The 27,951-nt window shown below is 45.8% G+C and overlaps 1 protein-coding gene across 2 annotated transcripts; it reads right to left on the bottom strand.

Annotated features, from left to right (window-relative positions):
• Positions 1-336: 336 nt before the first annotated feature.
• Positions 337-27,951, bottom strand: rprd2b (regulation of nuclear pre-mRNA domain containing 2b). Of its 2 annotated transcripts, none has more exons than XM_076970518.1 (10): positions 27,719-27,951; positions 14,119-14,248; positions 13,828-13,958; positions 13,154-13,200; positions 11,884-12,010; positions 11,603-11,778; positions 9,260-9,536; positions 6,900-7,184; positions 3,883-4,080; positions 337-3,316 (listed from the first exon to the last, which is right to left on the bottom strand). In XM_076970518.1, the coding sequence occupies exons 1-10, from the start codon at positions 27,918-27,920 to the stop codon at positions 1,263-1,265; spliced, it is 3,627 nt and encodes a 1,208-aa protein (XP_076826633.1). In that variant the 5' UTR covers positions 27,921-27,951; the 3' UTR covers positions 337-1,262. The 2 variants fall into 2 exon arrangements, with proteins under 2 accessions (XP_076826633.1, XP_076826634.1); XM_076970519.1 differs by having other exon boundaries at positions 13,828-13,955.

The following is a 27,951-nucleotide window of genomic DNA, read 5'->3' as shown; positions in this document are numbered from 1 at the left end:
GGGGGTGATACACAAAACGTGATGTGCAGGTGGTCTTGAAAGGTCTACAGACCTTCTCTGTGTGCTCCACTTCCCAGCAGTAACACTAAGAACACTAAGACCTTTAGGAGGCCATTTACAAATGGTAAATATGTGGTGATGCCCCAGTGGCGTCTGTCCCCACTGGTACAAGAGGCCAGAGGTCTGTGCTGAAGCCCAGAGTTCAGGGCCTAACCCCACTGGTGTGGTCACTCACAGCCCTTTCAGAGACCACGCCCCACACCCTATCTGCACACACCCAGGAAAGGTTGCGGAAATAAAGGGCAAAACAACAACAAAAAAAAGATAAGAAACAAATCAGGTTTAAAATGCACTAGCTTTAGTCACATGTCTTCACGGTTCTAGAAACCAAAAATCAAAAAACACACCAAACCAAACAGAACACAGCATTATCGTCAGTATGGGTAAGAAACAACAGCATCCTCTCACTGCCCAAGTCAGGCACGGTTCTCAGAGCAGGGTTTTTATTACCAGTGATACATAGGAGAGCTGCTGCGTTCACATCAACAGTGACACCAGGACAGAAGCGGCAGGGACTCTGCGCTGGCGTTGGGGGCTCCAGCACTCACAGCTGGCTCACATCCCCACAGCCCCAGCCGCGTGGCTCTCTGAAGACCAGACCAGGCTCATCCCTGCTGGACCAGGCCTGAGCAACACTCAGAGTGATCGTGGTTGGCCAACATTTATTCTAAGGCTCTGTAATGAGTTTGGAGTTGGAGCGGAGGTGAAGCGTTCTGGTAGGTAGGGACGGAGCGCCTGGGGCAGCCGCGGTGCTAATGGCTGGCGTCCTCTAAAGCAGGACGCATTCGTACGGGACTAGGGGGCACATTTACAAGAAGGAAACTTTGCATTTTGAACCAGAGGCCTAGGTAATGGGAGCATGGTGGCTGTCACATGTTCTCACACTCTTATGCTTACGGGCGCACACGCAAACACACACGCGCGCACACACACACACACACACACACACTTCATTCATCCACCTCACAAAGAAGGACACAAAACTGAACTCAATAACCACCTTGAATCTCGGCCGTTTCCACGGGGTCTCTTTGGCGGGGTCGGCCCGGCCTACTTTGTGCCCTGGTGGAACGTTCTGGAGGCGGGCCTCTGGGATTATGCGCTCAGATTATGTTTGAGTTTAGCTCAGATTACAGCCTGGGAACTGAGGAGGCCCTACACTTCCTAGATCGTGCACCATGACCCTGAGCCTTACGGTGACCTTAGTAACGAGGAGGCAGGAAGGGTCTCTTGGGTGGCTGCAGAGGTCCGCCTCTGAAGGCGGGGCCAGGGCGTTTTATCCCAGGCAACAGAGGCTCTCTGGAGAGAGAGGGTGGTGGGAGGGGCAGGGGCAGTGGGAGGGGCCCCCGGGGGGAGGGTCTCTGGGTGAGAGGAGAGCTCTGAGGGGAGTGGAGCAGAGGGTGTTGGGATGGCATGCGGGGTAAGGGGAGGGGGGAGGGGGGATGGCGGCCCCGCTGGGCGCTGGCCGGCGTTGGGGGGGGCAGCAGAGGCCGGGGGTCTGCAGACGAGCAGGGCGTGGTGGGGGTGGATGGTGAAGTAGGGCCGGGCCCCTCTCGCCCTCTGCCCAGTAGGGGTGGGGGCACGCCCGGCGTCCCGGGGCGGTGGAGAGGAGGCGCGTGCCGAGGGGCAAACTGCTCTTTGATGGTGCCCGGGCGGAGGGGATCTCGCAGGAGCGAGTGGGATTTGCCCCGACCTGAGGCCGAGCTGCCCGGCCCGCTCCCACGACCCCCACCCTCGGGGCGGAGGTTTGCAGGAGGGTGGGGCAGGACTCGGTCGATGGGCACTAGAACCCCGCCAACCATCACGGCAGAGGTAGGGGAAAGAGGGAAGTCTCGGGAAGGGGCTGGGGGGGCCTGCGGCATGGGTGGGGCAGTGGGTGGAACCACAGGAGGGGGTGGGGGCTGTGGCATGGGTGGAACTGGAGGTGCAGGAAAGAAAGGAGCAGGAGGGTGGTGTTGTGGTATGGTGTGAGGTGGTGCTGGACGGGTGGGGTCCTCACTGGTGTAGGGGGCAGGTGGGTACTGCCCTGGGGGTACCAGATGTACAGGGGGAGGAGCCAAAGCCAGGTCTTCAGAACCGTCAGGCACATGATTGCCAGGGTGACGTGGAGGTGGAGCTTCCATAAACTCCTCCTCTTCATACCAGGCCCCTCCCGCTCTGGAAGCGGCTCCGCTTGCCCTCCTCAGACCCCGGCCAATCACACGAATGCTCTCGACGGTCTGGATGCGGTTGTACCCGAGCGTCTCTATGGGCGTGCCATCGCTGCCGGCTGAGGCAGACACCACGGTCTGGATGCGATGATAGTGTTCGCTGTCTCCGGGTGCCATCTCCTTCTTCGAACCCTTCTTCCCCTTTTCTTCCTTCTCTCTCCCTCCGTTCTGGGACCCGCCACTCAGCCGGCGAGAGGCTCCGCCCTTCACATCTTTAGCCTTTACACCCACGTCCTGTGCAGAAAAGGAGGCGGAGCCTGCATTTGCCCCGCCCTTTCTCTTCACCCCATCCTGCTGTCTGGTTTTGGCAGCACCCTTGCCCCCGGGGCTGAAGGCCTGCATGCGTGAGGATGAGGAGGGTGTGCGGTAGTCCCAGTCCTTCCTCTCATCCTCCACGGGAGCGTCCTGTGGTGTGAGGGCGGTGTCCCAGGGCTCGCTGTGATAGGCTGTGGGCGAGAGCGCTCCGGGGCGGCCGGCCTTCGGGGGGTCAGGGAGCACACACGGTGTGTCCATCATCTCGTCCTGCGTTGGCGTGCTGCCACTCTCGTCTCGAACCGGCGTGCCGTCCGCAGCGTCGCCCCCTACCAGCAGAGGGCTGTTACTGCCACCGTCATCCAGGCCAAGACCCAGGGCACTGAAACCAGGGTTTCCCTGCAGGAAGCTGTTGATCTTGGACTCCAGGCTGGGCATGACGGCTACCTCTCTCTCTCTCTCCCTCTCTCTTTCCCTCTCCCTCTCCCTTTCCTTCTCCCTCTCTCGCTCCCTCTCCCTCTCTCGCTCCCTCTCCCTCTCTTTCTCCCTCTCCCTCTCTTTCTCCCTCTCTCTCTCTTTCACTTTCTCCCACTCTAGCCCTCTCTCTCGCTCCGACTCGCGTTTGAAGTTGTTGCCAGAAGGTTTTGGGGTCTTTGGGGTTGTTGGGGAGGTGCTAGTGGCTGGACTTGCTGTGGCTGTGGTGACAGTTGAGGTTGTTGAAGTGGAAGAAGAGGAGGCGGAGTTTGGGGAGGTGAGAGAGCCCGCACGGGCAGATGACAACAGAGAAGACAAACCTGAGAGAGAGAGAGAAGGAGAGAGAGAGAAGGAGAGGGGGGGGCAACAAGTAGGACATCCAAGACAGTTATGTAGAGAGAATGGTGATGGGTCAATAATCCACTGCTCTCAGTAGTAAACACTTGGCTAATATTATATATATATATATATATATATATATATATATATATATATATATATATATATATATATAAACCAAGGGGTTTGTCCACCGTCTTAACTCCCTTCAAGAACATTTCACTAAACTATTCTGATAAGTAAAACCTCACCATGCTTTGTGCTAGTATATTTGTGAGTGTCTCTGTGTGTGTCTCACCCTGCAGGCCAGGTCCGTGTGTGTGTCTTGGTGAGTCAGTGTGTCTGTGTGAGTGTGTGTGTGTCTCACTCTGCAGGCCAGGTCCGTGTGTCTGTCTTGGTGAGTCAGTGTGTCTGTGTGAGTGTGTGAGTGTGTGTGTGCGTGCGTGCGTGTGTCTCACCCTGCAGGCCAGGTCCGTGTGTCTGTGTCTTGGTGAGTCAGTGTGTCTGTGTGTGTGTGTGTGTGTGTGTGTGTGTGCGTGTGTCTCACCCTGCAGGCCAGGTCCGTGTGTCTGTGTCTTGGTGAGGGCACTGAGCAGGCCCTCAGGAGAAATGTCCACTCTTGACAGGATGTTCGCCAGCGGGCTGGACACAGGAGCTCCACCAGGACCAGGAGCTTTCGATGAGGGGGTGTGGCTAGACGGCGTAGTGGGCGTTCCTGGCGAGGGGCGAGACACCGGACTCACACCTGCAGAGAAGCAGGAGTAGAGGCCCAGACACTCAACAAATATGAACCACAAGCACACAGTGGACACAGCTGCTTCGTTTCCGTGTACGTTCAAACAGCGTGAGAGCGCCTCAGAAGCCATGGACCACAGAAGGCTTGTCGGCCTGACACTCAACAGTGCAACAGTGTGCCCTGAGATCCACCTAAGAGGGAGAACATAACTCTCTGAGCTCCTTTATCTACACGCTCCCAATCAGGTCAGCTGATCAGATGCTCCTGAACGTGCCGAGGTCAAAGTGTAAGCTCAGAGGGGTTCGAGGTTCTCAAACGCTGCTCCTACATTACGGAACCACCTCCCGATTTATATTAGACAGGCCTGGTCACTGTCCATTATTCTACTGTTTTTATTTTTGTCTCATTTCTATTCTTTTATATTGGCGGCAAATTAATTGTTTTTACTTTGTCTAATGTTTGCTTGTTTTTGTTTAGTATATCTCCTGTGCAGCACTTTGGGTCAACTGAAGGGTGCTGTGTTCACGGTGGCGCGGAGCTGCGTTCATGGTAGTGTTGTCACGATACTAAGAATTACAACTTCGATACGATACTTTAAAAAGTATTGAAATTCGATACGATTTTCGATACCAAAGTCAGATACTGTGCTCATTTCCGTTTTAAAGGCTTTTTATTTATTTTTTATAAACAAACAAATGAATATTGTATTTTGTTTCACAAATGTCAAATAAATAAAAGGTGTAGTCCCTACCACATTAAAACAGAAAAATAAATAATTGCACATTAATATAAATTAACATAAATAATAGTAGTGCACTCTGGAATTCACATTTAGAAGTTAAAAAATGCTAGTGCAAAAAGTGTATTTTAAGTATACTTTAAACAACTTTAACTCTTTAAGTAACTAAAACTTCAGTATTAGAGTTCAGTATTCATAGATGATTGATCCATTGTAGTACGATCACTCTTTTTTCTCCCTGTATGCTGTCGCACTTACGGCTCTTAAACCACGAATATGACATTTGCTAGGATACCATAATCGGACACATAATTTTGTATGCTATAATACTAGAAATGGGAATAATCACCAAACTCTTGGAATGTTTTGTACAAATATGCATGCCTTCAGGTGTTTGGCCAGATTCGTTGTGTTAAGCTAGGTTTAAACTTTCGCGAGTGACCGTAGCGTGCGATTCCGCACACCTTGTCCGCGTGCTTGAAAATGCTTGAAACAAGCTCTCTTGTATTAGGTTAACAAATACGAGCCTCTTGTAATTTCAGGACGAAACATGAGAGAACGTGAAGACGTTAAAATCGGGCGTTTTGAAAATAAACAACCATTAAATAATGTGATAAAAAAGCGAATAATTTCGAGTATATGTATAAATATTTAACTAAAGTTTAACGTGCTGGGAAACATTGAAATGGACCTTGAAAGTGACGTACAAGTGCTTTAATTCCACCTTGTTGGTGTATGAACCCTACAAACATGACTGTTCATTGCGCTGCGGCGCGCGCTAAGTTACAAAATTCTAGAGGTGCACGACCTCGCGAATTGACAGCGCGCGACGCTACCGCGATTACATCATTTTCGCCGCGCGGACCCTCGCGCTGCGTCAAGTATAAACCAGGCTTTAGCGCCCTTCGTTGAAATGTTCCGAAAGCACCGCCTGCAAACTGGCTTGTTCATGTCCTTCGGTCATGTCCTTCCATCTGTATCTGCTTTGAATCCAAAGTATTTCCACACAGCACTTCTGCTGCTTTCCTTGTTTAATTAAGACGAGCTGCGAACACACTGCGTTTGTTTTAGCTGCCATTTCAGCATTACCAACTGTTCTGTGCATTACGGCACCTTGGGTGGGTCAAACGAAAGCGCATTTTATGTAAAAAGAATCGATTGGCTCCTTTGGTTAGTACAGCTTTAAAGCACCATTTGCAGACCGGTTTTGATGTGTCCACGGGGTTGCCATGACTGTCTCAAATGTATGCAAATAATTCCATATTTCGCTTCGTGCGTGTAGTTTTTCAACAAGCTGAGGACGGTCCGCAATATTGCTTGTATTATCAGCCATCGTACACGGTTTCTTCTTATTCTGCAGAGAGGAGGCAAGCGCTGCACTGCTGTACACGCACACTGCCCCCATGTGGCACTCTTTGGAAATACTGCTCTTAAAAAAAAAAAAAAAAAAAAAAAAAAAAAAAAAAAAACACGCACTTAGTCCTATAGCACCGATACTAAGCAAACTGGGTATAGTACCGTTTTTAATGACGAAGTATCGCGATACTACTCTAGTATCGGTATACCGTGCAACACTAGTTCATGGTGCTGCGTTCACGGTGGTGCGGAGCTGCGTTCACGGTGCTGCGTTCACTGTGGCGCGTGCGGCGTTCACTGTGCTGCGGAGCTGCGTTCACGGTGCTGCGTTCACTGTGGCGCGTGCGGCGTTCACTGTGCTGCGGAGCTGCGTTCACTGTGCTGCGGAGCTGCGTTCACTGTGCTGCTTTCACGGTGGCGCGGAGCTGCGTTCACTGTGGCGCGGAGCTGCGTTCACGGTGCTGCTTTCACTGTGGCGCGTGCGGCGTTCACTGTGCTGCGGAGCTGCGTTCACTGTGCTGCGGAGCTGCGTTCACTGTGCTGCTTTCACGGTGGCGCGGAGCTGCGTTCACTGTGGCGCGGAGCTGCGTTCACTGTGGCGCGGAGCTGCGTTCACTGTGGCGCGGAGCTGCGTTCACTGTGGCGCAGAGCTGCGTTCACTGTGGCGCAGAGCTGCGTTCACTGTGGCGCATGCTGTATTTACTGGCCGAGGAGAATGTAGAAAGATGCTCACCTGTGTTCTTCATCACACTAGTGATGCTGTTGAGGATGGAGCTGATCTTGCCCAGATCCACATTGGCCAAATTCACCTGCAGAGGGGCGGAGCTTGCAGCAGTCACAGGGCCAGGTGTGGTGGGGGCGGGAGATGGTGAGGGAAGGGTCACATTGGTTGCAGGCTCAGGTGCTGGCTTTGTGGGAGGGGCTACAGTAGGAGAGGACACGATGTGTGTGGACTTCACTGCTGTTGCATTTGTTGTTTTGGAAACTGCAGGAGATGATTTTTCTTTTTTTTCTTCAACTGTAGATGGAACAGCACAAAACATTCTTATAGAGCTGGGCGATATGGGGAAAAATCTCATCATGATAACTTTTTTCACATCAGTCGATATCGATATATAATCATGATATAAATCAAATCACTATTTCCTTTATACTTTAAGTGAGAAATGAACACAACTAGAACACAACTCTTGTTTCTGGCTAAAACCTTCAGATTGTTATTCACAAGAGTTGTCATACAGTGTAAACGTTTTGATATCATCTTCAGACATAGATTATAGCCACCAGGGTTCTTAAACAGCATTATAAATTTGTTCAGTCCGCAACACAGATTCACAACACACGGGTTCCAAAGTTTAATAAGAAGAGAGAGATAGTAAAGGTGTAACTGAGATTTTGTTCATTCCCTTCTCCGTCTTTCTGCCCCTCAGAGTGCTCTGACTGAGCGTCACAGAAAGTGAATTATAAATCCCCTAACAAAGTCTCTCATTAAGTTGAATGGCACTGTTCCGACTCCTGGGCAGAATCTGACTCCCCTGGTTTGCACACATATAAAGACGCTGCAGAGGACACTCGCGATTTCCATTGTTTGTATGCATAAATAAACCGTAATCTTTAATTGTTCATCATAGCAAAACAAAACTAGAATGCTCAATGAACTACTCACAGGACCGAAATGTCTGGTTAACGTGTTTTTAAATTTTATTTTGGTGACTTATCTGGATGTGTAGGCTATACCACATAAAGCACATGTCTCACATGTTTCCAAAGCTTTTTTTAAAATGTAGCTAGATAGATAACTAGATGTTTAGCCAAAAAACTTTTTAATGCTTAAATACATGAGGAAAGGTCTTTAAATGTAGCTATGTATTTAACGAAAACTAAGGAATGCACTTTTTCAGGCTTAATTATCTAGCAATCTACATTTAAAGAGCTTTACTAATTCAGTCCCGTTCTACGTAATGAGGTACTGTATAACACGACTCTTGTTTCTAGTTAAAAACCTACAGTGTTGTTCCCTTCATCTTACCAGGTTGTGTTTAGTCTATTTTGAGGAATCGTTTTGAGACATTGAATCATTTTTCTTACCCGTGGTAAAATCGCTTATCACTTTATTTTACATGTAAGCTAAATGCTCTTTAAATGTAGAAACTAGCTAGGTATTTAGACAGAAACTAAGGCTTAGAATCCCATTTAATACAATGTAGTTTCTATATAAATAGCTAGCTAAGGAATATATAACTATGTAACACAATAGTTGTTTATGGTCAACAGAGTGCCTGCGTAAAAGAATTCATCTAGAAAAACGTCCATTGCATTGTGGCTGGATTTGTGGCAGGCATTTCTGAATTTGTAGCGAGTTTCCGAAATGTAGTGCACATGTCCTCATTTTGATTAATTTGCTTAGAGTATTTGCAGCACGTTCGGCGTGCAGCCTGATAGTGTGCTATCATCATCAGATTGTTTCCGTTGGCGGTGCTACTCAAGGCAGTAAATGGAAACAAATGTTTATTGAATTCTACTGCCCAAGCTTATCGTCGTCGAGGAAAAATTTATATTTTTAAACATATCGATATCGTTTTAACACCCAGCACTACGTTCTGATCATATCTAGTTCTGACAGCACAACAGGTGAGCATTCTTACTGGCTAAAAAGCACTCCTACTGGTTAACGTGCACTCCTACTGGTTAACGTGCACTCCTACTGATGCTGCTGCTTTACCATACTGTTGTCATTCTGCTCACTGCTGGCTACAATCGATGCCTTACTTTAGACTGCTACTAACTGCTTTGATATGGGACATTAACAGTAAACTATTACAGACAAAACATTTTAAACCATGTTTAGAACATCTTAGATCCATTTTTTTGTCTTTACTTTGCAAGTGTTCTAGAAAAAGGTTCTGCACACCTATCCAGCATGTAGGATTCACTGTTCGCAGTCTTGCATGAAAGCAGAAATTTGATCAATATTATTACCCAACACGTCCTCTCAAAAGTATCAATCCGACAGTCAGACACCCTCTGGTAATGTGACTGGTGAGATGAACCATTCTACATGCTAAAACCCAGAGTGCCGAAACAGAACCTCACCGATGATTCCCGAGGTGCTGGTCTCCTCCTCCTCAGACAGGTCCATGTCTTCCACGGAGCGGTTGTCCTTCTGCTCGGCCGCTCTGGCTGCATCCCGTTCGGCGGGGGCCTGGCCTCTCTGCCCCAGGCTATGGAAGGGCGACTCTGAGCCCGTGGGTGAGGGCGCGTCCTCGGAGGGCGAGGGAATGGGCGAGTCGTCCGCACCTGGCAGGGTGGATTTCAGCGCGTCCAGCTTGCGCTTCAGATTCAACACCCGGTTAGCGAAGGTCTTGTAGGCCTGTGTGGAGACAGACGCATTAAAACGTGAGCCACGCACTCTTATCCAGAGCATCCAGATGTTCAGCAGCAGTTCTGGGATATCCAGAGGATTTTTGTATATTGCTGTGGTCAGAAACAGAATACAGTCAAGTACGGAAACTCGCAAGAACAGATACTTTGGTGACAAGTCGATACCAAAGTTCAGAAATCATTATGGTTCTCGGTTCCTGTGGTAGTGAAGGTACCAAAGGTTTCACAGCTCTCACGGACCACAGGAGGGCAGCATAACAAACCTACACGCTATTAGACAAGAACGCTAAAACACCACCACCAACAAACATGAGGAAAGATTTGGTGCAGTTGGTAACCAAATCACACTTTTTTGCTGGCAAAATACTTTTTAATACAGTAATCCCTCGTTTATCGCGGGAGATATGTTCCAAGACCACCCGTGATAACCGAAAATCTGCTAAGTAGAAGCGGTATATTTAAGTATTTATATATTATATTAAGGCTTTATAAATCCTTCGCACACTTTTACACTATATAAACCTTTACCATTCCCTTAATAACCATTCCCACACTGTTCTGTGCATGAATTGTAACTTTACACTTACTTTACTGTAAAAATGTTTTGAGTTCCTAGAAAAAAAAAAACATAGGAACTCTACAAATGTACAGTAGACAAAATATCACAGACGAAAAGTGCCACTGTACTGAGCCAAACAGGCACTGCGATACAAAGCAGCACTCTGGTTTGTCACTTCTCTAGTTGTTTACAATCTCATGTAGGCGAGTAGCGTTTCAGGCACGCGTGCTGGTTCTTGTTTCCTAGAGTAAATAGGCACTATTTACTGTAATTTGTACTAATTTATTATTTATAACATTTCTTTATTGTTAGAATTAATATTTGTAATAGATTTTTGTACATTTTGGGATTTTTCATGTAAAAATTCACAATATATGTATTTTCTGCCGATCGAATTCCATAGAAAACCTGCGAAAAAGTGAAGATCCGCAAATTATTTTTCCCCATTAATATCTTATAAAAACATGTGAAAGAGTGAAGCCACAAAAGCCGGAGCGCGAAGTGGTGACAGATCACTGTACAATCATTTTATTGGATTATCTTTTGTCATGGTATCAAGATGGTATAAAGAAACAGAGAGTTTTAGTGGTATTGGTGCTGACTAATAAAGCCTGGTTTATACTTGACGCGCCGCTCGCGGCGCGAGGGTCCGCGCGGCGAAAATGACGTAATCGCTGTGGCTCCGCCCGTGCGCGAGGGCACCTCTCGAATTTTGTAACTTCGCCGCGCTTCAGCGCGATGGACAAAGTCATGTTTGCCGGGCTCATACACCTATACAAGGTGGAATTAAAGCACTTGTACGTCACTTTAAAGGTCCATTTCAATATTTCCCAGCACGTTAAACTTAATTAAGTTAAATATTTATACATATACTCGAAATGAATCAAAATAATTCGCTTTTTTATCACATTATTTAATGGTTGTTTATTTTTAAAACGCCCAGACGTCTAACGTCTTCACGTTCTCTCATGTTTCGTCCTGGAATTACAAGAGGCTCGTATTTGTTAACGTATCGTTTCGGACAACATTGCAAAGCCATATTTACGTTTGATGCCTGTTGTGTTTAAATACGGTCTCTGGTCAGGTAAAAATGTTCTTTCCCCGGTTTTGCAGGGGTTTTTTATTCTCCACTGCCACCTATCGCCACCTATCGTTTCGAAGAACACTGCAGCGACGCTCGCGACGTTCGCGAAAATATAAACGCCTACACCGCTCGCGCAGGGTCGCGCGAGGTGGGCGGAGCCACGCGCTATGGTCGCTCGCGAAAGTATAAACCAGGCTTAATAATTCTGGCATCATGACATCCCTACAGCAAAGGGGATGCCTTTTTTCTTAGTTCTGCACTGGTAATTGGCTAACAGACTCATGTTTTCTCTTACAGTGTATTATTACTCTCACTGTTAATGGGCTTTGGCCAAGGCCAGTTACTCCAAACTCTGGAACACTTGGAGCAAACAGCTAAGTGTGGTCCATCCGAATAACTGGGGCTGACTCACATTGGCGACAATCTTGACTTCTTTGTACTGCATTTCATAGAAGACGTCTGCATTCCCCAGGGCTTCCAGTAGAGGGGGACCTGCTTGCATCTGCGCCTCCAGAATCTTTACAAACTCCTGGAGTTTCCCACTGCCCTCCTCAAAGTCTTTAGAGAACATATTCCCCCCTGCTTTATCTGAAACGAGGGATGGAGGGAGAGGAAAGAAGTGATTCAGTTCAGAGTTCCTCGTCATCAGAGCCACCCTGACCCTCTCCCAAACGAAGCGGAGAACTCTCTCACCTTTGAGCCTCTTGAGGGCCTCCGTGCTGCACACGTCCACCCGGAGCGAACACAGCTGCTTCTCCCTCAAGTCGCTCTCCTCCAGAGAGCGCTTGTATGTGCCCAGGCGCTCCATCAGTGCGTGTGGCTGAGGGGAAGAAAACGTTCAGTCAAGCGCCAACTAGAGGGCAGACGCAAGCACGCCGGAGAAGGTTCTAGAGAGGGTTCTAAAGGTGGCTCTACCGTACAAGTTGTGTTTCACTGACGGCATTCATCAGCTGTCCCGCTACCAAAGTAAACGTACTATAACACCCAGCACCATAGCCGCGCTCACTGATATTTTACCGGGTCTGACAAACACTGATTCACCTGTAGCTCCGGAAGGACTAGAGCGTTTCACCGAGCACGTCGAGACTTCCCTTCGTACAGCTTTAGACAAAGTTGCACCACTACGATATAAGAGAGCCACGGAGAGAAAAATAGCGCCATGGTACAACCAGCACACGCGTAGTCCCAAACGAGCCGCGCAGATGTATAGACTGTATATGGAAGTGTATAGACTATCGTGGAAAAGAAGCCTTATTGAATATAAGCATGCCCTCCACATGGCAAAATCCTCATACTTATCGGCCTTAATAGAAAAACAATTCAGGACTCCTTTTTAAAACTGTTTCCAGCCTTACGAGGAGCCATGATCAAATCAATTCACTAATCCCACTAGAGTGTAGCAGTAACAATTTTATGAAATTCTTTAATGATAATATTGATAAAATTAGGGAAAAAATTAGTAGTGCTATCTCAGAGTCAATGCACCTTGACAGCTGTCTGGTCAGCTCTGACGCCCTGTTAGAGTCCTTCTCCCCAATTGGTCGTGAGGGGCTTATTTCACTGGTGGAATCTGCTAAACCCTCCACATGCATACTAGATGCTGTACCAACACATCTACTTAAAGAATTACTGCACAGCAATGTAGAACCGTTGCTTACTATAATTAACTATTCTCTGAGCCTGGGCTACATTCCCAGTTCTTTTAAACTAGCAGTCATCAAGCCGCTAATTAACAAACCTGGTCTTAATCCCCAGGAACTGTCCAACTATAGGCCAATTTCTTACAGACAGAACAGTTATTTCAATCTGGATTTAGACACCCCCCCAACAATTGTAATTATCAATTGTAATTAGCAATTGTAATCATTAGGGATTTGGACCCATACGATTGTAAAGCTGCTTTGTGACAACATGTGTTGTGAAAAGCGCTACATAAATAAATTTGACTTTGACAGTCACTTACTGCAAATTCAGCCACAATCTTGGACTTCAGAGCAGTTTTGGGGTTAACTGGAGGTGAGGGACAACATAAGGGAAAGATAAAACAACATAAGAGATTACAAACAGTCCCTCTCTGTATTCTGCAGGTGGCCCAATAGTTTTGGCAGTGTAAGTACAGTGTAAGTACAGTGTAAGTACATTATCAGTTTAAAGTGTAAAACTGTGAGGTTTCATGATGATGACGTACAGCAGGGGTCGGCAACCTTTGAGACATGGAGTGCCAACTTTAACATGTCTAGTCTATGAGTGTGCCACTATGGCGGCGAGTTTAAAGTTTGTTGAGGCGAGTTTGAACACGGTCACTCGCGAAAGTATAATCCATTAATATAATAATTTATATTAATTTATAATTTTTTTGCTGATGCTGGTCCAGCGTGTCACGTGCCTCGGCGTGCCAACGGTGGCACGCATGCCATAGGTTGCCGACCCTTGGTTTACAGAGATAATGTACATCAAACCCCAGGATTCAAAAAAGGATCAGCACTTAAATGTTCATTTAAAATGTTCATTTAAAACTTGCAGACAGAGAGATCTTTCTGCGTGTTAATCTTAATAATTCATCCAGTCTGTTATAGTCAATGAGAATGGACGTACTGTTTCTGCAGAGGTAAATAAATAAACAAACCACACAGTTACCAGTAGGGGGTGCCTGCTCTTTCTTCTGCAGAGCAGTCTTCAGCTCTGTGATCAGTTCCTCCGGATAAACACTCCTCTCTTGCCAAATGTTGAATATCCTCTCCACTGACTTTCGAACTTTAGCATCCCTGCTAATGCCCGTGCACGCGTACATACACATACACATACACACACACACACACACACACACACACACACACACACACACACACACACACACAAAACACTAATTCAGACATTTAAAAACAAGAGTGAATGACCGTGCACACACTCACAGGATAGGCTACTGACCTGACCAGCAGGGCGGCGTCAGGGAGCACGTCTGCGAAAGTGGCGCGGTAAGCAATAGCATTCTTCCTCTTGCAGTTCTGAATGACATCATTGGCGATGTAGAAGAGGTTTAGCCTGTGGTTGGCATCCGCTGAGCAGAGAGGAGGAGGAGAATGAGGCTGCTGTCCTGAGGTTGTAAACATGACTCACACTCACGCACTCCGGGTACAGTAATAACAGCGGTCGGACTCAGGCAGTAAGAACAGTGCCCAGTGCTACAACCATCTCACAGTCAGCTGGGCTCACTGAAGCTCTGAGATACTCTTCTGTTTCACTGCATGCATATTAATTTCCATATTTGCTTACAACAATCAAAAAAACTCGAAACTGGACTGGATGCTCTCACTGGTGAGCTCGTTGGAGAGGAGTGTGTTCACTCTGGTGAGCTGAGTGAACATCGCTCTGGAAAACTGTTGAAGTGTAACATCCGTGTGTATGTAACATACACTCACCGGCCACTTTATTATGTATACCTGTCCAACTGCTCATTAACGCTAATGTTGAATCAGCCAATCACATGGCAGCAACTCAATGCATTTAGGCATGTAGACATGGCCAAGACAATCTGCTGCAGTTCAAACCGAGCATCAGAATGGGGGAGAAAGGTGATTTAAGTGACTTTGAACGTGGCATGGTTGTTGGTGCCAAACGGGCTGGTCTGCTGATCTACTGGGATTTTCATCTCTAGGGTTTACAAAGAATGGTTTGAAAAAGAGCATGTGAGCGGCAGTTCTGTGGGGCAAATGCCTTCTTGATGCCAGGGGTCAGAGGAGAATGGCCAGACTGGTTCGAGCTGATAGAACGGCAACAGTAACTGAAATAACCAGTCGTTACAACCGTGGCATACAGAAGAGCATCTCTGAAAACACAACATATCAAACCTTGAGGTGCATGGGCTACAGCAGCAGAAGACCACACCGGGTACTAGGCTTGTCACGATACTAAGAATTACAACTTCGATACGATACTTAAAAAAATATTGAAATTCGATACCATTTTCGATACCAAAGTCAGATACGGTGCTAATTTCCGTTTTAAAGCCTTTTTATTTTTTTTATAAACAAACAAATGAATGTTGCTTTGTGTTTGAAAATGCTTGAAATTGTAACTTCATTTCACAACAAACATCTGTCTGACTGAACAGTTCTTTTGTGTTAACAAATACGAGCATCTTGTAATTCCAGGATGATACATATCGATACTGAACATTCTGAAATGGTACAATACTCGTTTCCCTTAAGTATCGATTCTTTTTACATAAAATGCGCTTTCGTTTGACCCACCTAAGCTGCCGTAATGCACAGGACAGTTTGTAATGCTAATATGGCAGCTAAAGCAAACGCAGTGCTGTTGGATTCGAAAGCAGATACAGATGGAAAACCGAAGGACATGAACAAGCCCGTTTGCAAGCGGTGCTTTTGGAACATTTCAACGAAGGGCGCTAAAGCCTGGTTGAGTGACCATAGCGCTTGACTCCGCGCGCGGTGGAGGCTTTATACTTTACGCTTTGCAGTGTTGTCTGAAACTATATGTGGTAGTATAAAAGAAACACCCCTCAAAACAGGGGAATGAACACTTACCTGACGAATTTTAATGCTGCTTTGTGTTTCAGTGTGTTTCAGGTTTGAAAAGTGCTGCAATTTAGGCTAAAGTACTTGAAAATGTTGAAATTGTAAATACTTCATTTCACAACAAATATCTGTCTGACTGAACAGTTTTCTTGTATTACATTAACAAATACGAGCCTCTTGTAATTCCAGGATGAAACATGAGAGAACGTGAAGACGTTACGATTGGGCGTTTTGAAAATAAACAACCATTAAATAATGTGATAAAAAAGCGAATAATTTCGAGTATATGTATAAATATTTAACTTATCCCAACAAACATGCAACGTCAGAAAGACGTTAAAATCAAGTCTGTATCACGTTGGTCAGTCCAGACCCATTTTTGCATGTCTGGTGGACGTTAACCTTAACCTTTTAACTTAACATGAACGTCTATGACGAGTTTTCTATCTGAACGTCTGACTAGGACCTTTATTGGATGTCAGGACGTGCAAAAACTGCAACTGAACGGCAGTAATAGACGTTTAAAAAAGACGTCGCTAAAACTTTCATTCTGGCTTTTCAGTGGACGTCTTTTGAACGTCTGACAAAGTGTCTTTGCTCGTGCTGGGAAATATTGAAATGGACCTTGAAAGTGACATACAAGTGTTTGAATTCCACAAGGTGAAAGAACCCTGCAAACATGACTTTGTTCATCGCGCTGAAGCGCGGCGCACGTGAGGTCGTGCACCTCTCGAATTTTGTAACTTTGCGCGCACCGCGCCTCAGCACAATGAACAAAGTCGTGTTTGCAGGGTTCAATTCAAGCGCTTGTACCAATATTTCCCAGCACATTAAACTTAATTAAGTTAAATATTTACACATATACTCGAAATGATTCGAAATATCACATTATTTAATGGTTGTTTATTTTCAAAACGCCCAATCTTAACGTCTTCACGTTCTCTCATGTTTCATCCTGGAATTACAAGAGGCTCGTATTTGTTAATGTAATACAAGAAAACTGTTCAGTCAAACAGATATTTGTTGTGAAATGAAGTATTTACAATTTCAACATTTTCAAGTACTTTAGCCTAAATTGCAGCACTTTTCAAACCTGAAACACACTGAAACACAAAGCAGCATTAAAATTCGTCAGGTAAGTGTTCATTCCCCTGTTTTGAGGGGTGTTTCTTTTATACTACCACATATAGTTTCAGACAACACTGCAAAGCGTAAAGTATAAAGCCTCCACCGCGCGCGGAGTCAAGCGCTATGGTCACTCAACCAGGCTTTAGCGCCCTTCGTTGAAATGTTCCAAAAGCACCGCTTGCAAACGGGCTTGTTCATGTCCTTCGGTTTTCCATCTGTATCTGCTTTCGAATCCAACAGCACTGCGTTTGCTTTAGCTGCCATATTAGCATTACAAACTGTCCTGTGCATTACGGCAGCTTAGGTGGGTCAAACGAACGCGCATTTTATGTAAAAAGAATCGATACTTAAGGGAAACGAGTATTGTACCATTTCAGAATGTTCAGTATCGATATGTATCGATATATCGATTTTTTTGACAACACTACCGGGTACCACTCCTGTCAACTAAGAACAGGAAACTGAGGCTACAATTCATACAGACTCATTAAAATTGGACAATAGAAGATTGGAAAAACGTTGCCTGGTCTGATGAGTCTCGATTTCTGCTGCAATATTCACATGGTAGGGTCAGAATTTGGCGTAAACAACATGAAAGCAAGGATCCATCCTGCCTTGTATCAACGGTTCAGGCTAGTGGTGGTGGTGCAATGGTGTGAGAGATATGTTCCTGGCACACTTTGGGCCCATTAGTACCAATTGAGCATCGTGTCAACACCACAGCCTACCTGAGTATTGTTGCTGACCATGTCCATCCCTTTATGACCACAGTGTACCATCTTCTGATGGCTACTTCCAGCAGGATAAGGCACCATGTCATAAAGTGTGAATCATTTCATACTGCTTTCTTGAACACAACAATGAGTTCACTGTACTCAAATGGCCTCCACAGTCACCAGATCTCAGTCCAATAGATCACCTTTGGGATGTGGTGAAACCGGAGATTCACATCATGGATGTACAGCTGACAAATCTGCAGCAACTGTGTGATGCTATCATGTCAATATGGACCGACACTGAGAAATGTTTCCAGTACCTTGTTGAATCTGTGCCATGAAGGATTAACGCAGTTCTGAAGACAAAATGGGGTCCAACCCGTTACTAGCAAGGTGTATCTAATAAAGTGGCCGGTGAGTGTATACGCTTTTATGGAGAAACTAAAACACTCCCTGTAATCAACTTTCATTACTGGCTAAAATAACAATAACAGACCAACAACAACAACAACTTTCCCAGACTAAATACATTGGCTGGCATAAAATCCCAGGTACCGATAGTATTAGGAACAATGGACCATAAAATAAATACTAAACACTCATTAAACACCCATCAGATCAACTGAGAGGGCATTAGGACTCAACGTGCATACTACGTTTGAACAGTATTCTTTATAGTTATTTATGTGTTGGTGCTGCGTTCTTTATAATGCTTTATGCGTTTGAGCGGCGTTCTTTATGCGTTTGAGCGGCGTTCTTTATGCGTTTGGGCTGCGTTCTTTATGCGTTTGGGCTGCGTTCTTTATGCGTTTGGGCTGCGTTCCAAATTATTCTGCAAATTGGATTGAAGTGTCATAAAGAAACATTTTTTTTGTTTCTCAATTAAACTCATGAATGGTATTGTGTCTCAGGGCACTTGGGACCACTGAAATCAATCTCAGACACCTTTGATAATTAGTTTGCCAGGTGAGCCCAATTAAAGTAAAACTACATAAGAAGGATGTTCCACATTATTAAGCAGGCCACACATTTCAAGCAACATGGGAAAGAGAAAGGATCTCTCTGCTGCCGAAAAGTGTCAAATAGTGCAATGTCTTGGACAAGGTATGAAAACATTAGATGTTTCACGAAAACTTAAGCGTGACCACCGCACTGTGAAGAGATTTGTGGCTGATTCACCGACAGGTTGGTGCAGATAAAGGCAGAATGAGGAAGGTTTCTGCCAGGCAAGTTAATCGGATTAAGAGAGCAGCTGCTGAACTGCCATTACAAACCAGCAAACATGTATTTGAAGCTGCTGGTGCATCTGGAGTCCGGCGAAACTCAAGGTGTCGGATCCTTCAAAGGCTTGTGGTGCGTAAACCTACTATTGGCCCCCTAACCAGTGCTCACAAGCAGAAACGGTTGCAGTGCGCCCAGATATACATGAAGACTAATTTACAGTGTTGCTTACTGATGAGTGTTGTGCAACCCTGGATGGTCCAGGTGGATGGAGTAGTGGATGGAGTGGTGGATGGAGTGGTGGATGGTTGGTGGATGGAGTAGTGGATGATTGGTGGATGATTGGTGGATAGAGTAGTGGATGATTGGTGGATGATTGGTGGATAGAGTAGTGGATGATTGGTGGATGAAGTGGTGGATGGAGTAGTGAATGAAGTGGTGGATGGAGTAGTGAATGAAGTGGTGGATGGAGTAGTGAATGAAGTGGTGGATGGAGTAGTGGATGGTTGGTGGATGGAGTAGTGGATGGTTGGTGGATGGAGTAGTGGATGGTTGGTGGATGGAGTAGTGGATGGAGTAGTGGATGGTTGGTGGATGGAGTAGTGGATGGTTGGTGGATGGAGTAGCATATGGAGTAGTGGATGGAGTATTGTATGGTTGGTGGATGGAGTAGTGGATGGTTGGTGGATGGAGTAGTGGATGGTTGGTGGATGGAGTAGCGTATGGAGTAGTGGATGGAGTAGTGGATGGTTGGTGGATGGAGTAGTGGATGATTGGTGGATGGAGTAGTGGATGGAGTAGTGGATGATTGGTGGATGGAGTAGTGGATGGTTGGTGGATGGAGTAGTGGATGGTTGGTGCACGGAGTAGTGGATGGAGTAGTGGATGGTTGGTGGATGGAGTAGTGGATGGAGTAGTGAATGGAGTAGTGGATGGTTGGTGGATGGAGTATTGTATGGTTGGTGGATGGAGTAGTGGATGGTTGGTGGATGGAGTAGTGGATGGTTGGTGGATGGAGTAGTGGATGGTTGGTGGATGGAGTAGTGAATGAAGTGGTGGATGGAGTAGTGAATGAAGTGGTGGATGGAGTAGTGGATGAAGTGGTGGATGGTTGGTGGATGGAGTAGCGTATGGAGTAGTGGATGGAGTATTGTATGGTTGGTGGATGGAGTAGTGGATGGTTGGTGGATGGAGTAGTGGATGGTTGGTGGATGGAGTAGTGGATGGTTGGTGGATAGAGTAGCGTATGGAGTAGTGGATGGAGTATTGTATGGTTGGTGGATGGAGTAGTGGATGGTTGGTGGATGGAGTAGTGGATGGTTGGTGGATGGAGTAGCGTATGGAGTAGTGGATGGAGTATTGTATGGTTGGTGGATGGAGTAGTGGATGGTTGGTGGATGGAGTAGTGGATGATTGGTGGATGGAGTAGTGGATGGAGTAGTGGATGATTGGTGGATGGAGTAGTGGATGATTGGTGGATGGAGTAGTGGATGGTTGGTGGATGGAGTAGTGGATGGTTGGTGCACGGAGTAGTGGATGGTTGGTGGATGGAGTAGTGGATGGAGTAGTGGATGGAGTAGTGAATGGAGTAGTTGATGGAGTAGTGGATGAAGTAGTGGATGGTTGGTGGATGGAGTATTGTATGGTTGGTGGATGGAGTAGTGGATGGAGTAGTGGATGGAGTGGTGGATGGAGTGGTGGATGGAGTATTGTATGGTTGGTGGATGGAGTAGTGGATGGTTGGTGGATGGAGTAGTGGATGGTTGGTGGATGGAGTAGTGGATGGTTGGTGGATGGCGTAGTGGATGGAGTAGCGTATGGAGTAGTGGATGGAGTAGTGGATGGTTGGTGGATGGAGTAATGGATGGAGTAGTGGATGGTTGGTGCACGGAGTAGATAGACCCAGTGGATGGCCACCATGTCCCAACAAAGCTGCAACGTCAGCAAGGAGGTGGTGGAGTCATGTTTTGGGCTGGAATGATGGGGAGAGAGCTGGTAGGCTCCTTTAGGCTCCCTGAAGGTGTGAAAATGACCTCGCCAAAGTATATAGAGTTTCTGACTGACCACTTTCTTCCATGGTACAAAAAGTAGAACATCTTCATGCATGACAATGCTGCAAAGAACACCTCTGTGTCATTGGCTGCTATGGGCATAAAATGAGAGAATCTCATGGTGTGGCCACCATCTTCCCCTGACCTCAACCCCATAGAGAACCTCTGGAGTATCATCAAGCAAAAGATCTATGAGGGTGGGAGGCAGGTCACACCAAAACAGCAGCTCTGGGAGGCTGTTCTGACATCATGCAAAGAAATTCAAGTAGAAACTCTCCAAAAACTCAAGTTCAATGGATGCAAGAATTGTGAAGGGTTCCTATCTTAACATGTAACTTGGCCTGTTATGATGTTTTTGATTCAAATAGCTTTCTATTTCAGTGAATGTGACCTCCTAATGCTGAAAATTCATATAAAATGTTTGAAACTCTGCTGTGCATAATAATTTGGAACAGTACATTTTGAGCTTTATTTATTTTTGAAGAATATACTGTTATCATTGGGATGTTTGTTCAATAAAATTCAATTTATACTCTAACGGGTGATGACTTATACTGGCTCATTGGCATCGACCATTTAGGAAAATCAGGGGAAAATATCATTTGGAAAATAATGTGGGACACGTAGTCCTTTATGCATTTGAGCTTCGCTCTTTACAATCATCATTTCCTGCCTTGATCACTGTAGGTGATGTAGGTCAAACTGATCAACCATCTCTAGTACAACCCAAACTCAGCAGCTCAGGTTCTTATACCTACCAAACGCACTGCACATACTACACCTGTTCCCCGGTGCATACTACACCTGTTCTCCAGTACATACTACACCTGTTCTCCAGCACATACTACACCTGTGCTGAGAGACATCTGTGAACACTGAACTGCAGTGTTTGTTAATCATGTCTGGAGCATCCAACATTATTCTGTTCTAACTAGAGAAACTAAATTTGGACTCCAAACTGCATTTCAAGTAAATCTGGTTTTTCATTGAAATGTGTATTTAAATGCCTGCACTGTCGATGGAAATGTCTGTTCACAGGGGCTCTGGAGAGGATGCTTCAGGCAACAGATGCATTCCTGCATGTCATGTAGCCACGGCTAACTCACATCACACTGGTGGCAGCTTGACACTTGTGGGTCGCTAGTATATATAATATATGGTATAATATATATAATACCATAAACAATTACAAGGGCTGAAGCAAAAAGGCCTAAAACGTTACTGTATTTCACCAAAAAAGATGTTCTGAATTTCATATTTGTCTTAGAAAAAGCCTTTTATTAAGTACAATTTTAAAATATTGCTTTTGGACCTTTATTGGAATCAAGGGATCAAGAGCACCCCACACACCATCTAACTCTTGTATAAAGCCAAAACGGAAGCGAATGTCGTAGTTGTAGACACAGCTGGGCCGTAGCCGTTGCTCACAGCGGGCCTGCAGCACTAATGTAGCATGTGTCTACTCCACTGAGAGCAATGGCATATGAAGAACACCACACGACTCTGAGCATTTAAACCACGCACTGTGTAATAAAACATTGTGAGGGCTGGGTGGATGAAGACCGGCAACTTCAGTCCCTTAAAACGCCAGCAGTGACATGTCTGAATGACACACTGCCTGTCACATCACACTGCCCGTCACTCAGGTCACACCTGTGACATCACACTGCCCGTCACTCGGGTCACACCTGTGACATCACACTGCCCGTCACTCGGGTCACACCTGTGACATCACACTGCCCGTCACTCGGGTCACACCTGTGACATCACACTGCCCGTCACTCGGGTCACACCTGTGACATCACACTGCCCGTCACTCGGGTCACACCTGTGACATCACACTGCCCGTCACTCGGGTAACACCTGTGACATCACACTGCCCGTCACTCGGGTAACACCTGTGACATCACACTGCCCGTCACTCGGGTAACACCTGTGACATCACACTGCCCGTCACTCGGGTAACACCTGTGACATCACACTGCCCGTCACTCGGGTAACACCTGTGACATCACACTGCCCGTCACTCGGGTAACACCTGTGACATCACACTGCCCGTCACTCGGGTAACACCTGTGACATCACACTGCCTGTCACTCAGAGCCCTGGTGAGGGGGCCAGTGTAAACGGACAGAACATATAGGACCAATCAGCTGCACACGCACACCGTGCATCCACACAAACACACAGCACTCTTCAGACCAGTTACACCACCACCTCCGTCAGGGTCAGAGTTCATGACATTATTCAGTCCAATTACACCACCACCTCCACTGGGGTCAGAGTTCATGAGATGCCAGACCCGACAGCCCTCATCACTACCGCATGGCGAATAGATATGCCAACAGAGCCAAAGTTCTTGCCACCAAATGTCACTGCTAAAGGATTTGACCTAGCAGTGTCTAAACACTGTGGGCACCACAGAGTTCACATTTCACCTTGAGGGAGTTTTCATGACAACTTTTGTTTGATTAAAGTAAACCCACGTGCGGCTGCGCTGTTAATGCGGTGAACGCTGCCTCTCACACTCTGGTGTGCACCAAATAACCAAACCCTGAACAGATTGGACTCCTTCCACTTCCAAAGGAAATCGGCTATGGTGTGCACACACCACCACCAAACCAACATGAGCTGGTGACTGACCCGTCCGTGCAGGGACAGGCCAAAGTTCATGCTGTGAAAGAGCCAGAACAAAACCCTGGTGTGCTGGGTGACCCCTCTAACTACCTGCTATAGCCAACATCTTTTTTACACACATTTGAAGGAGGTACAGAATAAAACCAATTCATTTTATATCAGAAATAACAGCGACAACAAAAAATAGCTTTTGTATAGTCCACATTCCAGGACAAAAATTAATGGGGAAGGTCCAATGGCTCCCTTTAACAAGGGAAGGAAAATAACCCTACCCACATCTGTACCATTCCAGTCCGTCTTCAGTTCCCCTGTGGAGAGGTCAACCACCTGTACAACGACCCATTGTATGGTGAATACAATGGGGAAAACATTCACAGAGAATCTAGAGTAAGTGAATTTATTTACAGGCCAAATGGAATTTGTCATGTATAGACATTATATGGGCGGTTAGGCACTGTGACCCTCTGATGGACAAATAAATATAGCCTACCATCTCAACAACCCTCAAAACCTGCTTCAAAAACACTTCACCTCAACAACCCTAAAAAACACTTCACCTCAACAACCCTCAAAAACTGCGGTAAGGAACTGGTCTTGTGACCGGAAGGTCGTGGGTTTGATTCCCAGACCTGAGGCCATGACTGAGGTGCCCTTGAGCAAGGCACCTAACCCCAACTGCTCCCCGGGCGCCGGGCTAGGGCTGCCCACCGCTCTGGGCACGTGTGATCCACAGCCCCCTAGTAATCACTAGTGTGTGTGTGTGTGTGGGTTCTAACTGCACAGATAGGTAAAAAGCGGAAGACAAATTTTGATTGTGGTGAAGAAAAATGAAAATTGACCACCAAATATGGCACATTTACAAAATCTTCACCCCAACAACCCTCATCCATGGGCGCAGATGGAAATTCTGAAGTGAGGAGGACCAAGCTGTACAATATATACGTTTATGCTTGTAGATGCTAGATTTCGGATGGGGTCAATATAAATCTGGAGGGGACATGCCCCCCCCCGTCCCCAGTGCCATCTGCGCCCCTGCCCTCATCAACCCTCAAAAATACTTCATCTCAACTAGGGCTGCCATAATTAGTCAACTAGTCACGATTATGTTGACTATTTAAATAGTCGACGACTAATTTAATAGTTGATGCATCGTTTTTTGTTGTTGTTTATTTACTTTTTTCTCTCCAAACTGCTGGGGCTGTTTCCACTGTTACGTTTGCCTGTCTGACGCACATGCGCCGTAGTGGAAACCGGGGTAGACGGTGGACGACATCCCAGGACATTACACATACAGGCTCTCGTATCATGGTTACCCGGCTATGGATCTCAAAAGTGTGGGATCACTTTAAGAAAATGAAAGAGAAACGTGTGCAATGCAATATATGCAAGGCAGAACTTGTCTTCCACGGCAGCACAAGCTCCTGAAGCATGTTGTGGCTGACTGTGATGATTCTGATGAAGAGGGACCGTCATCTCAGTAATCTAAACTGCTAGTTAGCTGCTAAAATTAGTGTAAACAAAGAGTTAACTAGTAGTAGTTACTCATCATGATAGCTGTACAAGTTAACATTAGCGATGGCGAATTGTTTCATTAGCATTAGCATGCATTCATGTGTTTTCTGTAACGTCAGTGAGACAAAAACTTTATTTTTGTGAATAATTCCTTAGTTTCAGGTACCTACCTAATTTGATTTAAATGTAGCCAAGTTTGATGCCAGAGACAAATGAAAAAGAAATACCTAAAAAAATATTATTTATTAATGTATTTATTTTTGTGTTGTTTAAGCCAGTGCCTTATCCTTATTTTAATAATTGTTTGTTGCAAAAAGCTACATATTTCATTAAAGGTTTAATATACTATGATATAAATTGTTTTTATTTTAGTTAGCATATAGCTGAAATCTAATGATGGTTATATAATAGTAGCTGCATTCTAGTGCGATAAGCTGTATGTTTTATATTCAATTAACATGATCCGATTAGTCGACTAATCAAAAAATTAATCGGTGATTAGTTGACTATAAATATAATTGTTTGTGGCAGCCCTAATCTCAACAACCCTCAAAAACGCTTGACCTCAACAACCCTCAAAAACGCTTGACCTCAACAACCCTCAAAAACGCTTCACCTCAACAATCCTCAAAAACGCTTCACCTCAACAATCCTCAAAAACGCTTCACCTCAACAATCCTCAAAAACGCTTCACCTCAACAATCCTCAAAAACGCTTCACCTCAACAATCCTCAAAAACGCTTCACCTCAACAATCCTCAAAAACTCTTCACCTCAACAATCTTCAAAAACCCTTCACCTCAACAACCTTACACTAATTTTGGCCACCCAGTTTCATGCAAGCCACTGCAAAATGAAGCATTTTCGACTGCAGAAATCCACGGCCTTGCAAAACAATAACATCCATCCATCCATTATCTGAACCGCTTAATCCCGCTAGTCGGGGTCACGGGGGGGGGGCTGGGGGGGGCTGGAGCCAATCCCAACATCTCCGGGCGCAATATCATCTCTCTCTCAATTAATAACATTTAAAACAATAACATATATCTCTCTCTCAATTAATAACATTTAAAATAACATCTTTCTCATCATAATTGAGACATAAGGAGTTTGACACTGTCCTTTTTTAAGATCAAATTTTAGTTTTAAGTAAGGGCAACAAGGGCAAGAGTTTTAAATAAGGGCAACATGTAACAAGCAGTGAGTTTAGAAATAAAGACCAACACAAGTCTAGTTTTGCTTTCCTAGAAGATGAAAACAACAAACACAAAGTTGTTTTAAGCTGACTGCACATTGAATGATTCATCGTTCATTAGGATCCTACGGCTAACTAAGCTGTAAGATCGTCTTTCATGAATGCAAACATATAAATGTGTAAGATCTGTTTATATAAAGTAAACTCAAATTTCCATATGCACATAGTCAATGAGCACTACTGAAATACAGACCATGCACTGGGGACTTTTCATCTCATATGAACAGAGTTAAGGACATTTGTGCACTGCACAGGTTACATGACATACCTATAAAGAGATTTTATTTTTCTAATATCTGCTAACAAGTTGCATAACTTACTACAATAGTTTACAACAATAAGCACCCCAATAACAGCATCAGGAGAACAATTGATAATAAATAACAGAAACGGTTCTTTACAGGATTTGTACTCTTAAAAGCATGACTTTCTTATTAAGTATACGGTTCATACAATGTCCTTAATAATCTATTCTAGTACAAACTGCATACTAAAAAAATCGCATTGTGGTGATTTTGGCAACGTCGCGCAGCCCATGTATATTTAAGTAAATAACTTTGCTTTAACTGGACATGTAAATAGCTATAATGGATCCGAGGTCCTTCTGTTTTCTTATTAATGTGCTTATGGATGATGAGAAGTCTCTCTGAACATGTCTAAAACATTAAGATCTGGGCTCTCTGGACACACAGGTCCGGTTCGTCTCTGGACACACAGGTCCAGTTCGTCTATGGACTCTATGGACACACAGGTCCGGTTCGTCTCTGGGCTCTCTGGACACACAGGTCCGGTTCGTCTCTGGACACACAGGTCCGGTTCGTCTATGGGCTCTCTGGACACACAGGTCCGGTTCGTCTCTGGACACACAGGTCCGGTTCGTCTCTGGACACACAGGTCCGGTTCGTCTCTGGACTCTATGGACACACAGGTCCGGTTCGTCTCTGGACACACAGGTCCGGTTCCGACACCAGAGCTTTGCGAGGCCGTGTGCTCGTTTAGCTGCAGCAGCGCACGGCCTGGCCTACACCCGCAGCTGTGAGGAGACAACGGTACAAGCGCGCTGGTCTGAGCGAGTTAGCATTAGCGACAGGACGAAGGAGCCCAAAACAGCGGAAAATACAAAATCAAACTGCAATTTCAATAAATCGTCTGTGCGACGCAAAAACGCGTCGTCACCACCCCAGAGAGCCTCCCAGAGAGCCCCGTTACGACGCAGCGGAACAGCGGGCATCACAGCTCACGGGCTGGGCTAGGCTAGGCTATGTTATCCGGGTCTAGGCTAGGCTAGGCTAGGCTATGTTATCCGGGTCTAGGCTAGGCTAGGCTAGGCTATGTTATCCGGGTCTAGGCTAGGCTAGGCTAGGCTATGTTATCCGGGTCTAGGCTAGGCTAGGCTAGGCTATGTTATCCGGGTCTAGGCTAGGCTAGGCTAGGGGAGCTAACTAGCACGCTAGCTAGAGCAGAAACTCACATTTTTTAAGCCACTTCATCCAGTACCGAACTATAAGGCTGTGGTACTTCTTGTTCTCTATACACCAAGAAGAAAGTCCTTGAATCGACTCCATTGTGTTTGTAACTCCTTGAAATCGGCGATCTAGCGATGCTTCCATAGCAGCTGAAGCGCTGCGGCCACTACCGTGACCGCTGCTGGCCGCTTCGGGTCCGGCCGCCATCTTTGCTCCACTCTCCCGGTCAACAGAGCTT

The sequence above is a fragment of the Brachyhypopomus gauderio genome, chromosome 13, assembly GCF_052324685.1.
Source record: "Brachyhypopomus gauderio isolate BG-103 chromosome 13, BGAUD_0.2, whole genome shotgun sequence".
Classification (NCBI taxonomy): Eukaryota; Metazoa; Chordata; class Actinopteri; order Gymnotiformes; family Hypopomidae; genus Brachyhypopomus; species Brachyhypopomus gauderio.
Note: the sequence above shows the minus strand (reverse complement) of the source record. Positions and strands in the feature narration are given on the sequence as shown.